This window comes from Aspergillus undulatus (genome assembly GCF_047715775.1).
Source record: "Aspergillus undulatus strain CBS 261.88 unplaced genomic scaffold BDV17scaffold_26, whole genome shotgun sequence".
In the NCBI taxonomy this organism is placed as follows: Eukaryota; Fungi; Ascomycota; class Eurotiomycetes; order Eurotiales; family Aspergillaceae; genus Aspergillus; species Aspergillus undulatus.
In genome coordinates, this window is record NW_027396630.1 from 286677 (window position 1) to 301202 (window position 14526).

The 14526-nt window shown below is 52.6% G+C and overlaps 6 protein-coding genes across 6 annotated transcripts; 3 read left to right on the forward strand and 3 right to left on the reverse strand.

Moving 5' to 3' along the window:
- The first annotated feature begins 1518 nt into the window (after window positions 1–1518).
- BDV17DRAFT_264397 (glycoside hydrolase family 32 protein) lies at window positions 1519–3502 on the forward strand. Its single transcript, XM_073758008.1, has 2 exons — window positions 1519–2106; window positions 2156–3502. The coding sequence occupies exons 1-2, from the start codon at window positions 1666–1668 to the stop codon at window positions 3389–3391; spliced, it is 1677 nt and encodes a 558-aa protein (XP_073615303.1). The 5' UTR covers window positions 1519–1665; the 3' UTR covers window positions 3392–3502.
- Window positions 3503–3691: 189 nt separating this feature from the next.
- On the forward strand, window positions 3692–5981 carry rex3 (putative RNA exonuclease Rex3; the record flags this gene model as incomplete). The annotated part of the gene is made up of 1 exon (XM_073763716.1): window positions 3692–5981. The coding sequence occupies exon 1, from the start codon at window positions 4023–4025 to the stop codon at window positions 5979–5981; it is 1959 nt and encodes a 652-aa protein (XP_073615304.1). The 5' UTR covers window positions 3692–4022.
- A 94-nt stretch (window positions 5982–6075) lies between these two features.
- BDV17DRAFT_264401 (60S ribosomal protein eL22) lies at window positions 6076–7177 on the reverse strand. The gene is made up of 4 exons (XM_073758009.1): window positions 7092–7177; window positions 6852–6890; window positions 6597–6793; window positions 6076–6523 (listed from the first exon to the last, which is right to left on the reverse strand). The coding sequence occupies exons 1-4, from the start codon at window positions 7101–7103 to the stop codon at window positions 6397–6399; spliced, it is 375 nt and encodes a 124-aa protein (XP_073615305.1). The 5' UTR covers window positions 7104–7177; the 3' UTR covers window positions 6076–6396.
- A 2517-nt stretch (window positions 7178–9694) lies between these two features.
- On the forward strand, window positions 9695–10006 carry BDV17DRAFT_291686 (general stress protein; the record flags this gene model as incomplete). Its single annotated transcript, XM_073762182.1, has 2 exons — window positions 9695–9820; window positions 9884–10006. The coding sequence occupies 2 exons, from the start codon at window positions 9695–9697 to the stop codon at window positions 10004–10006; spliced, it is 249 nt and encodes an 82-aa protein (XP_073615306.1).
- Window positions 10007–11190: 1184 nt separating this feature from the next.
- BDV17DRAFT_264406 (uncharacterized protein) lies at window positions 11191–12594 on the reverse strand. The gene is made up of 2 exons (XM_073758010.1): window positions 12306–12594; window positions 11191–12237 (listed from the first exon to the last, which is right to left on the reverse strand). The coding sequence occupies exons 1-2, from the start codon at window positions 12558–12560 to the stop codon at window positions 11389–11391; spliced, it is 1104 nt and encodes a 367-aa protein (XP_073615307.1). The 5' UTR covers window positions 12561–12594; the 3' UTR covers window positions 11191–11388.
- Window positions 12595–13269: 675 nt separating this feature from the next.
- BDV17DRAFT_264407 (uncharacterized protein) lies at window positions 13270–14045 on the reverse strand. The gene is made up of 2 exons (XM_073758011.1): window positions 13597–14045; window positions 13270–13544 (listed from the first exon to the last, which is right to left on the reverse strand). The coding sequence occupies exons 1-2, from the start codon at window positions 13625–13627 to the stop codon at window positions 13351–13353; spliced, it is 225 nt and encodes a 74-aa protein (XP_073615308.1). The 5' UTR covers window positions 13628–14045; the 3' UTR covers window positions 13270–13350.
- Between the last annotated feature and the right edge of the window lie 481 nt (window positions 14046–14526).

Here is a 14526-nt window from a genome sequence, read left to right on the forward strand (position 1 = left end):
GACCTCTGGCCTCTCTCTGAGTACGGACCCTGGAACCCGGAACGTGAATGAAGAGTGGGTATCTGCAAATATCATCACATTCCTCCCGCAGTCCCTTGCACGGCGTACTACATGCTACATTCCTCACCCGCACGAAACTTGATTGCCCTGTGCTAATGACGCCATCTCAATATAGGCCATTTGACAGAACACGCACGGACCGAGTCCCAACCGTTCAGTCCCGGGGAAGAACCCGCCCTAGCAAAGCCGCCCAAGCGAGGAAAAGGTACGTTCAAATCCGATCTTATTTAATCTAATCTCTTCCCCCATGCCTGATCGAACGGCAATAAATTCAGTCCCCTGTCCAATGTCCAACATACAGAGTACGGAGCAAGCACGCATGCTAACTTATTTCTCCTTGCTTAACATATAGGCCGCCCCAAACGAAAGCGCCAGACATCCGTCCACGTGGACGCCCCAACCCTCGACGAGCTCGCCCCCGCTCATACCGAACAAGGCCCACCGCGGAAGAAGAGAGCTGCCACAGCAGCAGGTAAAAGAGGTGTCAATACCAACACCAGATCTCGAGATCCGCGGCGGCTCTCGTCTGGACCTTTCTCTGCGGACGAGCAGATACCACTTCCTAAACTCCCTGAGAAGGTGGGTGGTAAGACGAGAGGAAACGCAAAAGTGAAATCTAAAACTGGAGTTGAGAAGAGAAGGGGTGGAAGAGAGAGAATGGCCTAAAGTGGTCTGATGCAGTTCTTGTTATTTTGGGCGTATGGTTGGTTTTGAAGGTTGTTTTTTCTATTTGGGCCCACCGTTGGCTTTCCTTGCTTCTGCACATACTAGGATAGACACCTATATACCCATATACAATGTGATGCCTCTGTTTCAGTCTCTGGGAAACTAGGATTGGGGTCTGTCCAGATATAGAGCCCGATTATCTAATACGGAGCATATTTTGTGGTCCAACGTACTCGTTCCTCTCTTGGTATTACGTAGTAATAGTCGTAGTAGGGGGCATATGGGAAGCACCATAGGAGGAGAACAGGTCCGAGAAGACGGAGCAAAAACCAAGAGTCAGAACTCGGGCTTGGCTGACTTTGTCTAGCAGGCAACCCGGACCGGTTGAGTCTTGGGAGTCCTGGAGTCCCCGTAGCTGGGCCCGCCGCTGGCTGCTGCTGCACCTTCCCAATCCAGACATTGGTCGCGCAGCTCAAGTGCTCAACAAACCTTGGGCAGTGGTTTTTCGATCCATAAAGTAAGTAGCAGAGCTTGCTTGACAATCTGCTTGTTCATTTCTCCAATGTCGACCTTCGGACCTCACAGACGTCAGTGCCTCGGCATACCGGACAGTGTAGGCAGCCAATGCATGGCAGCAGGTTTAGTCAATATTTTAAGACCCCGGCTGACCTGTAACCACGTAATTCCCCCACGAAGCGGAGAGTTCGGTATCCCGTGGGGAAGCTAGTCACCACCAGTTACATAACAGTCTCTTCGCTGTCTTGGACTTGCTGGGTCGCCGGGCAATTGTCGGCGATACTTTCCTACAAAGTGGAGCACGTAGAGCAGATCGCCTGCTTGGGGTCTTGGGAGCCCTCAAGGGTTGGACTACTTATGGCACCAAGTCCTCACTAGACACAGCTTCCGGAGAGTGCCAAAATTCCACAATAATAAATCAACATGCACACTCGCGGCCTTCTCTCTAGCGCCCTGTCGGCGTCTCTGGCCACACAGGCCCTCGCCCTACCTCACCTGCAGACCCAGGCTCGAGGGGGAAGCCAACAAAAGCTCTACTCTGAGCCCTACCGGCCTCAATTCCATTACACTCCTGCCCGGAACTGGATCAATGATCCTAACGGTCTTGTCTATGTCAACGGCACGTACCATATGTTTTACCAGTATAACCCATATGGACCCGAACACACACATGTATCTTGGGGCCATGCGACGAGTGAGGACTTGACGTATTGGGAGGAGCAGCTTCCGGCTCTTGTTGCGAAGGGGTCTCCGGGGAATACTACCGAAGAGTTCTTCTCTGGGACGGCGGTTCTCGATGAGCGGAATACGAGTGGGTTTGGGAAGGGAGGCGTCGCGCCGCTGGTTGCTATTACTACGTCTCATGTTAGTTGAAAGAAACCTGAGCGAATGGAATGGATACTGACTGTTGCAGTATTATGGCGACCAAACGCTGCCAAGTGGAAAGCGTATACACGATAACCAGCAAGCCCAATCGCTTGCCTACAGTCTCGACCAGGGTCTAACCTGGACTTTCTACGACGAGGGAAACCCCGTCGTTCAATACCCCCCGGCGCCATACCGCGATCAGTACAAGGAATTCCGCGACCCCAACATCTTCTGGCATGAGCCGACGCGCAAGTGGGTTCTCATCACTGCTCTTTCGGACATCCACAAACTCGCCATCTACACCTCGCACAACCTCAAGAACTGGACCTTCGAGAGCGATTTCGGACCTTACAACGCTGTCGGCGGCGTCTGGGAGTGCCCTAGTTTCTTCCCCCTCCCCGTCGACGGCGACGAGTCGAACGTGAAATGGGTTGCCATTATCGGCCTCAACCCCGGTGGTCCCCCTGGCACCGTGGGCTCAGGGGACCAGTACATCCTCGGACAATTCAACGGCACGCATTTCACGCCTGACCAGGAGAGTATTCACACCGGCGGCAAAGCGAACTGGATGGACTTCGGCCCGGACTTCTACGCCGCTCTTATTTTCAACGGCCTGCCCGAGTTCGAGTACAAGGTCATGGCCTGGATGAACAACTGGCAGTATGCCGGGAATACCCCGGTTGGTCCCTGGGTTAGCGCGATGGCCATTCCCAGACGTCTATCGCTCAGAACAATCAACGACAAGGTCCAGCTCGTCCAAGAGCCAGAGGAGGACTGGGCCGCCATCACCAGCAAGTCGCATACCTCAAATTTTGCGTCTATCGTGGAAGGCACGCACAACATTGGCAACCTTGGAAAAGCACTCGAAGTAAACCTCACCTTCTCCGACCGCGATGTCCCATCTTCTCCATCTTCAGAGGAAACCTCATTCGGCATCTCCCTCCGCGCAACGCAAGACTTCACCCAGCAAACCCTCATCGGCTACGACTTCGCCAAGAGAGAAGTCTTCGTCGACAGGAGAAACTCCGGAAATTCGTCGTTTGACGATACGTTCGCGAGTCGATACAGCGCCCCGCTTGAACCTGCGGAAGATGGCACGGTTAACCTCCGGGTCTTTGTTGACTGGTCCAGTGTTGAGGTCTTTGGGGGCCAGGGTGAGACGACTATCACCGCGCAGATCTTCCCGCCCGAGGGGGCGACGCATGCGAGGTTGTTTTCGAATGGAGGTGGGACTGAGGATGTGAGTGTTAGTGTTAGTGAGATTGGGTCTGTTTGGAGGTGAAATGGCTGGGGGTTGTAGTTGAGATTGTGAGCGGCTGTTGAAAGTTAGCAGTGGGTGATTCAAGTAGCTTGTACATATTCTGTCTGAAATATCAGAGAATGATGATTATGAGCTGTTTCGTAAATTGTTGATGTGCGTGTGTCGTAAACTTTGGCGCTTTCGCGAGGTATGTACGGAGGAGATAGGACACCTGAAACCTGAGGCAGAATGTTTGCACACTTTGTAGCTGTCGCATTGTCTTGTCCCCTCCAGCTCTTACTGCCATAAACCACTGCATCTAAATATCTATTGTATAAACGATTTTCATGGTAAATATCGAGTCATATCTTGAAATACTGCCTTGAGCCTTTTACATTGCTCAGTCTTGGACCCGACGCCATGCTTTTACGTCAGTTCTCATGAGGACTCTTCTCACCTAAACCAACGGCCTCAGTCGACTGTCTTGGACAACATACTACTACCTGAGGTGCCTTTGGGGCTTAATCTTCACTAGTACACTTGGTACTCTGTGCCTCATAGCGAGAATCACACTTATATTTCAAGTCCAGCTCGCATGACATCACTAGAAGCGAAGCACCTGTTGCATTGAGCCTGCGGTTAGATACTGCGTATCGCTCACTTACCGATCACCATGTTTGCGCCTCTCGGGTTGTTCAAGGACATACCCTGTCCTCAAGGTGAAGAATGCACTCTTCTAGCCTGCATTTTCTCTCATCGCGATGTCGCGCCAGCTCCAGTCCCAGTCCCGGCGGCTCAGAATCAACTGCCGGAGCAGAATAAGACTGCTGAACCGGCTCGCAAGCGCGTCAAACGTGAACCTCTAGTTGCTGCCAAGGAGAAGAAAGCGCCGAAGGATGCTTCGCCGCGGGTTTCTTCAAGTGGAGTGATACTGCCTGTTAGTAAGCCTCAGTCGCCTGCTGAGCGTGTTCGGCCGGTTTTCAGGCCGGTTGGGACGAGCTCGAAGACTGCAGCGGCACCTGTCAAACATGAGGGACCAGCTGGTGGTGGTGGAAATTCTGTGTCTAGTCTACCCCCTCGACAGGCTCCAAAGGAATCGCTTAACCCGCGCATGTTGCCCAAGGCTCCTGCAAGTTATAATGTACGGACGGCCATCTTGAAGAAACTGCATGGCACTTTGTGTTCTCTGAACGACCAGCTCGCTAAGGATAGGGAACTCAAAAATAAATGCCTGGTTCTGACTTCAGATGAACTCATAACCATGGCTCTGGACGAGGAGGAAAAAATCGCAAAGGAGAATCCAACTGTCTACTCCAACATCATCAAGCTACGCATCGTGAAGCTGTCCAAATTGAGCAAGGATGACTGGGCCAAGGAGCTAAAGGACTACCTCAACAAGAAATACTACAAGATCAAGCCGATGCGACCCGCAGTCCCCGAAGAGCCAGAGCCATTCACAACCGGCATGACAATCGAGGAAGAAATCGCCATCGCAAAGAAACTAGTCACGCCTTTGCAAGGCCTAGAAGATTTCGGATACGTGACGAGAGCACCGACAGCGGAGGAAATCGAAACCGCGAAACGGGGCATCGCAGATGCCAAAGGCTGGGAACAGTGCGAGCGATGCCGCGGCCGGTTCCAGGTCTTCCCTGGGCGTAACGAAGAGGGCCTCCTAACCAGCGGCGGCTCATGCACCCACCACCCAGGCAAACCGCTCTACCCGCAGAAGAAGAAAACCGACAACGTCACGGGGACATCTCGTGAACAATACTACTCTTGCTGCAGCCAGGGCGTATCCGAATCCCGGGGCTGCACAGTCGGCGAAACGCACGTCTTCAAAGTCTCAGAACCGAAACGACTCGCATCCATCCTCCAATTCGAAACAACGCCCGAGAACCCAGACGCAGAAAATCTACGCCCGATATCCTTCGACTGCGAAATGGGCTATACAACGTTAGGCCTCGAACTCATCCGCCTCACGGCAGTCACCTGGCCGCAGGGCAAGAAAGTCCTCGACGTCCTTGTCAGACCCCTAGGCGAGATCCTAGACCTGAACAGTCGCTTCTCCGGCGTGTTCCCTGAAGCCTTTTTGAACGCCGTGCCGTACGACACAACCAAACAAACATCAACATCAGCCCCAGACTCAAAGTCCGAATCCAACTCATCACCCCTCCAAATCGTCCCCTCCCCCTCCACCGCTCGCTCCTTACTCTTCAAATACCTAACCCCCTCAACCCCCCTAATCGGCCACGCAATCGACAACGACCTCAACGCAGTCCGCATAATCCACCCGACCGTTATCGACACGGCGATTCTGTTTCCGGCCCCAGGCGGGTTTCCCTACAGAATGAGTCTGCGGGTCCTTGCGAAACGGCATCTTGAGAGGGAGATTCAGACGAAGGGAAATGCCGGGCATGATTCAGCTGAGGATGCGACTGCGACGGGGGATTTGGTTAGGTGGAAGGTTAGGGAGGTTTGGGGGAGGGTTAAGGGGTTGGACGTTAAGGTTGTTGTGAGAGGTGGAGAGGTGGTTGTGCCGGAGGGAGCGGAAGGGGGTGGTAAGGTTGAGGAGGTATTCGCGGGTGTTAGGAATGGTGGGAGGAGGGGGGTAAAGAGGAAGGCGGAGGCTTAGATATCATTTACTCCGGAGCTTCGACACAATACGCCACGGTCCAATCCACAGACGAACAGACAAGACGAATTCTACAAAGACATATAAGATAATGTTGTGTGGGTGTAGGATCAGCTCCATATATTCATCACTATATCTACCATTCATAACGTCATGAGTAGCTAGCTGTCCATTCCGTACCGACGCCGAGCACACCGGGTATACGAGCAAGAACCGACCAGCCATATTTCAGGCTCGTCGAATTCCAACTCAAAGAATGTACCCTAACGGCCGATAACATAAAGCGAAGCCCACACCCGGGTGGAGGTGAACGAACACCGCGCCCTCAATCCCATTCTGTCACTCCTTTTGTCTAGGCAGAGAAACCCGGCGCCATGTTCACCTCTTCAGATGCAAATCACTCAGAACGAGCAATCTACTCCTCATCCTCATCAGCCTCCTCAGAAGCGACGTTGTAGAAGCGGAGCTCGTAGACGCCCTTGGAGGTGGAGACGACGCGGAGCCAGTCACGGAGCTGCTGCTTCTTGAGGTACTTCTTGGTCCTGCACGCAACCAAATATTAGCACTTGTCCACCAACCAACTTGGTCTTGCAGGGGATTGGGTAGGAGACGTACAGGTACTTAAGGTAACGACCCGAGAAAGGAATGTGAGCGACGACCTCAACCTTGCCATCGCCAATCTGGGAGATGACGACCTTGTCGCCTAGGTTGCCGACGCGGCCCTCGACCTTGATGCGGTCGTGCAGGAACTTCTCGAAGGCCGAGACGTCGAAGATCTTGTCGTTGGCCGGCTGGGAGGCGTTGATGATGTACTGCAGAAACATCAAGTCAGCGATTGTGACCTCGAAGATTATAGGATTGGGGACAAACCTTCTGGGTGACCTTCTGGGCCTTGCGACCACGGGCGACCTACGGGGTGAAAGTCGATTAGCCTACTGTTCCATTTGGCGACCCCGGTTGTTGATGTCTGCTGTCTCTCTTGCTGCTCTACAATACCGATCCGGGGACATTTCGGCCACAAGGTAGGTGGGCAAAATCGAGCGACGAGAGCGAGAGAAGACACTCAACAAACCGGGGGAACAGCAAAGCAGTTCAAGAATGGAGACATACAGCGGGAGCCATTGTGACGGAGAAAGGGGTTGGTAAAGGAGATGAGGAGGGTAAAGTCGTTGGTCGCAAAGAGGTGAATATCCTGCGCCTGTTGGATGGACGAGACGGGGAGAAAAGTTCAAGTCACGATGCGAGGCCGAAGTGGGTGCCGCCGTGGTGGGTTTCCTGTTTGGGAAGTTAGGGCTTGAGGTGTAGGGCATATCTGTGCAGTGCCTGTCCGCTTGACATACCAGCCAATTAAAGCCCTCCAAAATTGACACTAAGCACCTCGCTACGCACAGACCACCAATAGCCAGCTATATAACTCACCTTCCGCCCGCCCCCCTTTAATTCTTTTTTCTTTTCTTTTCCAGCTCTCTTTGCCTTTTGGCTTAGATCAAGTGTAGTATCTGTTCTTTTCAGTTTAATCTCTGAAAGTGTTCTAAGGAACACAACATTGATTATTCTTATTTTTGGTCTCTGCGGCAGGGCCTCTGTGCTTGCGCATGTCTTGCTGCACTGTGTCATCGGACTTACACTACCTCCGATCGACGCGAATCTCCTTTCACCTTTTTTTCATCAATGTGGTCGGTATACCCGGCTCTTTGGAGAAGATCGAGGTGTAACTTGCTTTTTACTCTGGCTTGGTTTCCTTGGCTTATGTAGATGGTCTATCGCTCTTTTGTACGGCGTTGAAGTGGTTGACAGTTTGTGGTTTTGCTATCGATATGTTTGTTGCAGGTAGACTGACTGCTTGGGCTTTCCATTTGAATCCGTTATCTGTACTGTCTGCGACTCGGCCTACGTGAAATATGTCTTTTCTCTTGTGCTTCAGTGGTCCATGTGTAGCTTTGCTTGATCTTGTTGAGACTGCCTTCCCTTTGTCGTTCCTTCCAAGCTCAGGTCGTCTTCTGCTGCATCGCTTCTTCGCTTGCAATTAGCTCCCTTTTTACTCAAGACGAAAGATCTGAGCGTCTTCCATCAAGGCTGGCAGCCTCAAAAGGCACGAGAGTCAAATCGAATACTTGCAATGATTGATTCACCTCCGGACGTCGTTATGTCACTGCCTCAACACAGAGTCATCCGAACTGCCTCTCAAGAGGATAAACCGCCAATGAAGAGTTCCGGCTGACCCCGAGAAAGTGACTCTGGCAGTATCCTCACCGCGCATTCAGTTGATGCCGGGAAGCCCTACCTGCCCGAGAAGGCTCCACGCCGAGTACGATGGAGTACGATGGCTCCGCATACCTGCCTTCCCGGCTGCAGACGTCAAAGGGGAGATGCCTGAGCTAGACTACGTTGTCAGATGGGATAGACTAGGGTTCCGACAGCATTGGACGCCGACGAGCTCCCTGGTTGACCGGATCTACCGTCAATCCACTCAGGACGTGGCTGCTAAATAGGCATCAGGACGGATCTACCTCGAGAATTCATGAACGGCTATACCGCAATGCAAGATGATGGCGTGATAGAGCATAACGACGCGTGCTTCTGAGAGTGAACTAGATAGGAGCTGCCCTCAAAGGTCCCAAAAGGCCATGGCTTTCCTTTGTGAGAAGGAGGTATCTGCCTGTTGGACAGTCGGACTTAGGGCTGGGCTAGTGATTGGTTCGGCAGTTGGTGGCTTTGCTTGAGAGGGGGGAGGGGGGATTTGAACGTAAGACCGAATTCATTAACACCGCCAGTCCTGAATTCTGCAAATAGCCACTCACATGTAAGACTTTGCCTTGTTCTTGCGCCAAGTCGATGTCGTCGTGTCGTTGACGGCATAGCTGGCACCTGCGCGTCAGCATCTCTCCTCGTCCGTATCTCTCCTCGTCCGTCACTGTTGGATGACCTCTAGGCAGTATCCGGCAAGGCTCAGGAGAAAACATGGGCACCTGCCGTGAGCACTTCCAGACCGGCCCAAATGGTGCCCTTCCGGCGATCAGACGTAGTACCTTGTCTGATTGGCAATTCTAGATCGGCTGTCCATCCGATGTGGAGGGTACGCTCTGCCATCATGCTTAAATCAATCTAAAATGATCTGTCAACGTCGATTATTCCCCGATCGGTTGCAAACAGCTGCTCTACCTCATTATCGCATCAGAAGGTGATTTTCTTGAGGGTCGTTGAATCTGGTCCCTTGTAGGTAAGGATGACGTGGACTGCCTCAGTATTGGATAAGCAAACTCCACCATGATCGAAACCACACTCTGCAGCATCAAACAAACAACTTTCCACCCATGATCTGCCGGCTGCCCTTGGACGGGAGCTCTTCCCGCGCTCTGCACAATTCAAGGATTGCAGTCCGCCTCCAAGCTTGTTCAAGTCAGCTCCGCCAACCAGCTTGCGAAGATCCAACCGAGGGTATCTCCGTCACCTCACCCATCGAGATCTGTTTGTCTGACCTCACAAACCCACATTGACAATACCATGATGCTAAGGTACTTACCTCCGCTTAGTCTCAATGACCTCAACCGCGACATCATGCCCGTCGATCCAGAGCTTCGAAAGCTATAAGTAGCCGCTCGCATCACCTCCATCAACCTCCATCACAAGCACAATCTTCCAACTACTCAAAAGAAACACATCTACTTCAAATCCAAATCTCAAATCCAAATCTCAAATCAAACCCCATCACAATGGCCGACAACACCAACCCCGGAAACTTCTCCAACCGCTCCCACGAAGAGGTCCAGGACATCGCCCGTAAGGGCGGCCAGTCCAGCCACCAGGGTGGCTTCGCCAGCATGGAAGCCGACAAGCAGGTATGCACTTCCTCAACCTCTCTATTCAAGATTGAAATTATTAACACCATTTCCTCTCTCCAGCGCGACATCGCATCCCAGGGCGGTCACGCCTCCGGCGGCAGCTTCCAGCCCGGCGAGGAGCGTGCGAAGGAAGCTGGCCGCAAGGGCGGCAAGGCTACCGGCTCCTCTCAGCCTGAGGAATAAGGGACGGGACCTTCCTTATGTGATCTCTGATGTGATATGACATGACCTGAAGGCGCAAGCCGCCGATGTATGATAACTTATGCTTGCTATGACTATCCTTTACGTACTGTAGCTATGTTTCGGTTGCAGTTTACAGGAAATTGAGAAACTGATTGAATAAATTATGAATATTGTCTCAGTACTGTATTCTGGTTGTGATTGTGGTTGTAGTTCGGACGCTTCTATGGCGTATATAGTATAGCATTGGGTACGTTGAGGGACGCCATAGGTAGTTCAGCCTACGTCCTACCTAGTTCGCACCCCTCCATTCTATGTTTTTAGGAGTTATGTAGTCGCGTCGTTAGGTAGATTTTAGTGTAAACGACAATCTATCATAGTACTATCCTACCTACTCCATCTCGATTTCTGCTCTACCCATATAGATCCATTGGCATACAATGGCCAGACTTATACTCGTAGTGCCCCTTCTCCAAGCGTCGACACCTCATATAACATGGATAGCAGGCCGAGGATCTACCTATTCAAGACTACCTTAATTAAGCCTGTCCCCGACCCATCGAGACCCGACAATGTCATAAAAAATACGTTTGGGCGACGAGTCTCAGGGTCCCTTATATCTCCGCCCATATGTAAATATGGAGGCCTATACGATACGATATACTACGCAACCCAATGGTACCGCAAATCCAGTCTAAACAAGAAAGGCGCGGAGCGGGACCTCAAGGCGAGGAGATTCATTTGTAGGAAGGAGAAACCGGCCTGTCGGGATCTTCATTGACAGATTTCCTTCCCAGAAGAGGACCAATCATTGGAGCCTTCGCTTCAAAGTCAAGGACGTACGATGGATGTTGATTTCAACGGGAATAGGAAGGAACGTCCGAGCTCTACCTAGTACCTTGGTAGCGCACCTGCCGTTTCTCGCGCCTGCCTGAGTCGGCGAGGTGTATAGGTAGGTTGGGAAGGCGGGATGGAGGACCTCGAGAGGATTCTGGAAACGAGAACGGACAACCGGTGCCCGAGCCATCGCACCTGCTATTCCCTCGTACCTTCCTAATTGTGGTGCCGTAGCATCAGGAAGGCGCGATGGGCCCAGCCTATCCGGAAGGAGCAACCCGCCTGCCTATTCGGGGAAACGCTATAGTCACCCTAGGTAAGGAGCGATGGAGACCTTGACTAGGATGCGGGTGGGAAGGAGCGATGACTGCAGGTGTATGTGGTTGCCTCGCGTTGCAGAAGATCACACTTTACGTTCTTAAAAGGCGCGATTCAGGTCGGGTCCCGAGGAGGGTGCTTTTCGGCCACAGGCAGCTATGCCGGGGCCGATAAATCAGATAGGGCTCATATATATCAAGAGGGTCGTCAAAAGTTCATTATACACATGATTACTGTTCTAGACAAGGCTTGCCCCATAAGGCATGGCACCTCGCGCTCTCCAGGATGTTCTCTGTATGTCCCATTGCAGTTTCAGCGTCACTTACCTCGCCGTTCCCATTGACGAGACTTCCCGTGCCCTCGGCGGGGATGTAATGCCGGAAGAGTTCCGGTAAGACTGATATACAGGTCAGGTTCCGCTCCCGACACCCGTTCATCAGTGCGATGTCGAAGGCTTCGTCCTTTCCGGCGCCAACGTCTAGTAAAACCTTTTTCGCGCCTTCCTGGGTTAGGCCGTAGGCGAAGGTACATATGGGGGCACCGGAGTGGAAGACCGCGCGTTGGGCGGCTGGGAGACGGTCGACGGGGGCTTTGGCCAGGCCGACGTACATATGAGCTGGGCAGACTGTGCGGTCGTCAACGTAGATGGTATCGAAGCTTGGTTCCCAGGTTTCGGCGCAGAGGCCGAGCCAGAGAACGTCCCAGGAGTCGCCGAACGGTGCGACATCCTTCATGTTGGCGGGCGTTTTGGTCAATTGCCGTACTGCCTCTGCGATGGCGACCATCTGTTCCTTGATTGAGATGTCCCAGTCGACGTCGTCCTCCATGATCAAAGCTGTTTCCAGATCAGACTGCACAACGTGTTTTATCAAGTCCAGGTGCGCAATCCATGCAAGCGCGGAGCCGTGGTTGGGATGCCTCGCCTCTTCAGGGCCCAGACCTGCGAATGCATCGACAACTTCGGGGTGGATGGGTGGTTGGTCGGGTATTTGAATGTCGAGCCCTGTGAGATCAGCGGCCGCCTGGAGGCCTTTCGTGCGCCATGAGGGGAACGGAGATAGGGCGAGGATAGCTTCGAACTGGAGGTTTATGGTCAGTAGGCCGTCAAGCAATAGCACAAACAACGCGATAAGAATCTCAGTCTTACCCCTAAGGTCGAATTTCCTGCACCGAGTGCTGGTGGTTTGGAGTCTGTTAGAGAGGGAGTTGTATCTGATATTGATGTGTTGGATGTGTTATCGGCGGAGATATGGGGAAAGGTGTGAGGTAGCGGGATGACGCGAGGCCTTTGGTTCTGCGTGAGGAAGAATAGGGTCCATAAGAGGATGCAGGCGGCGCCCGCGCCGCATGAATACCATCGCCAGCGGAGTAAGAATGCATGAGCAACGGCCGAACGCGTCATAATGAAGCCGTGGGAGTAATTCACGGGCGCCCGGGGGAGGGTTTGGGAGAAATCAGAGATCAGGGACACCTCTGAGGGAGAATCAGAGATTGGGTTTGAGCGATTGAGGCTGATTCACTTGTTGCCTTGGACCAACGACCAGCGGCAAGCGGAATACGTAGATAGTGGAGCCTGCCAAGGGTCCGCGGGGGCTAAGTCTTGACAAGCAAGGCACGTGTGCGAGTCATGGCTCAGGACTGGTCCCACCGCGTAGGCCCTGCATTCTGCCGCGATCGACTTTCCCGGGGTGGGTTGTCAAATAATTGACGCTCGCGTGGCTAACTTCCGTACCTATACGGAGACGGAGTACTCTGCGCTTTGTGCATTGTATATTGTGAAGGTTGTGTAACCAGGACAATCATGCGCAGAGAACAAAGACAAAGGCCCAAGCGACCAAGCCGCCCCAGACCACACTAGTCTTTAGTTCCGCCGATCGGCCCGATGTGTACGCAACACGGCAACACCAACATCTGTCAGCTCTTGTGCATGCAACAATGATCGCGGAACTCTCGGTCGGGATTCAAATTCCAAAATCTAGAATATCAGTTTGGCTGGCGAAACTCAAGGTTCCTGCAGCTGTTTCGCGGAAGAGCCTTCGGTTTCAAATCTGACTGAGCTCTTGGCGACGGCCGTCCAGGCATGGGGTTATACCGGGTCTGCTATGGAAGATGCAGAAGAAGTCTCAGACGTCGCATCTCCTACAGTGGCTAGACCAGCGGAGTTGCTTTTCGCAATGGGATTACTTGCCTGGCTATGCTCTCGCCTGGTGACCAGTGCGGCTATTGACTAGTCGTGCGGAAGAAGACGTGCTATTGCTGTCGATGCTGGCTGAGCGGCCCTGCGCAAGCCCCTGACGGATGAGAAAGAAGATGCTGGGTAGACTAACACTGACCACAGCTATAGGGATCTCAGAGTAGAGCCAGATGAGGGGAGTGACGGTAGCGTCTGATACAAGGCGTTAGCATGTGGAGGTATACGCAAGGTGAGTGACCCTCACAGGTTGAGTGAGTCCGTTTCGAGGCCGTCATCAATCTCAGCAACGGTCACAAAGCGTCCGACCGAAACCACCACTACACTTGGGCGTGCCGTCAGCTTCGCTGGCTTGTGACAATGGAAGGAAAAACATACAGGTATCCCATCAAGATGGCGCAAACCACCAGAACCTTGCGCAGAGGTTTTATCTGCAATCTCCAGAGGGCAGGGACAGGTAGGACGAGAATAACCAAATCGATGAGCGCGCTGGTGACTGCGCAGCCCAACCACAAGGGTGGACTATCTTGACGGTGACCAGGTAGGCTTCGGTCCACACCTTAGCAATTGGGGAGCATTGAAAGACCACCGGAGGAAGGATGCCCATCAGCCGGAGCGCGTTCAAGTTGTGAACTATCCAGAGGCAATATCTGAAGCGTGAAGTTGTCTGAGTAAACAAACGAGCATAAAAGAACAGCGCCGAGGCTCTGGTTACTGAGATACCTGCTTCAAAGAAAATATACTGGATATAAAGAAGCTTCTTGAAGAGAATAACGTTGTCTGCCGGTAATGCAATGACTGACGACACAGGCCGACTCTGACCATTCTGATGCCGATACTGCAGATGGCTATATTGATCAACTAGGAAAGTTAGGGAGCGTTTTTGCCTGATATTCTCGAAAACGAAATGGCTGACTGTAGCTAGAAGTGCCGCCCAGTCATCCCACTAAAACCGGCGGATAACCCTACATGGTGAGTCCGGTATGAGGGCGCGCGACCAGAAGCTCAAGGCAACAGCAACTATAGGGAGGACCATCATGACTATCACAAGAATGGGCGTTGGCGAAAAGCGGTTCCCGTCCAGATTGGTCTCGGTAGTGTTTGACATTATGTGGAAGGCGCCGGCAGGACAAAGAACAGAAATCGATGAGCAGCGACATTTGGAGAGAGAAAACTC

Excerpts from the sequence above, each read along its gene's own strand:
- BDV17DRAFT_264407 (XM_073758011.1), bottom strand. The coding sequence starts at position 13,627 with ATGACGGCCTCGAAACGGACTCACTCAACCT. Across the intron at positions 13,545-13,596 it reads GAAACGGACTCACTCAACCT|ACGCTACCGTCACTCCCCTC; the intron begins GTGAGGGTCACT and ends GCCTTGTATCAG.
- BDV17DRAFT_264397 (XM_073758008.1), top strand. The coding sequence starts at position 1,666 with ATGCACACTCGCGGCCTTCTCTCTAGCGCCCTGTCGGCGTCTCTGGCC. Across the intron at positions 2,107-2,155 it reads TTGCTATTACTACGTCTCAT|TATTATGGCGACCAAACGCT; the intron begins GTTAGTTGAAAG and ends TGACTGTTGCAG.
- BDV17DRAFT_264401 (XM_073758009.1), bottom strand. Across the intron at positions 6,794-6,851 it reads CCCAGAAGGTCACCCAGAAG|TACATCATCAACGCCTCCCA; the intron begins GTTTGTCCCCAA and ends ATGTTTCTGCAG. Across the intron at positions 6,524-6,596 it reads GGTCGTTACCTTAAGTACCT|GACCAAGAAGTACCTCAAGA; the intron begins GTACGTCTCCTA and ends GGTTGCGTGCAG.
- BDV17DRAFT_264406 (XM_073758010.1), bottom strand. The coding sequence starts at position 12,560 with ATGACGCGTTCGGCCGTTGCTCATGCATTCTTACTCCGCTGGCGATGG. Across the intron at positions 12,238-12,305 it reads CAGGAAATTCGACCTTAGGG|TTCGAAGCTATCCTCGCCCT; the intron begins GTAAGACTGAGA and ends ATAAACCTCCAG.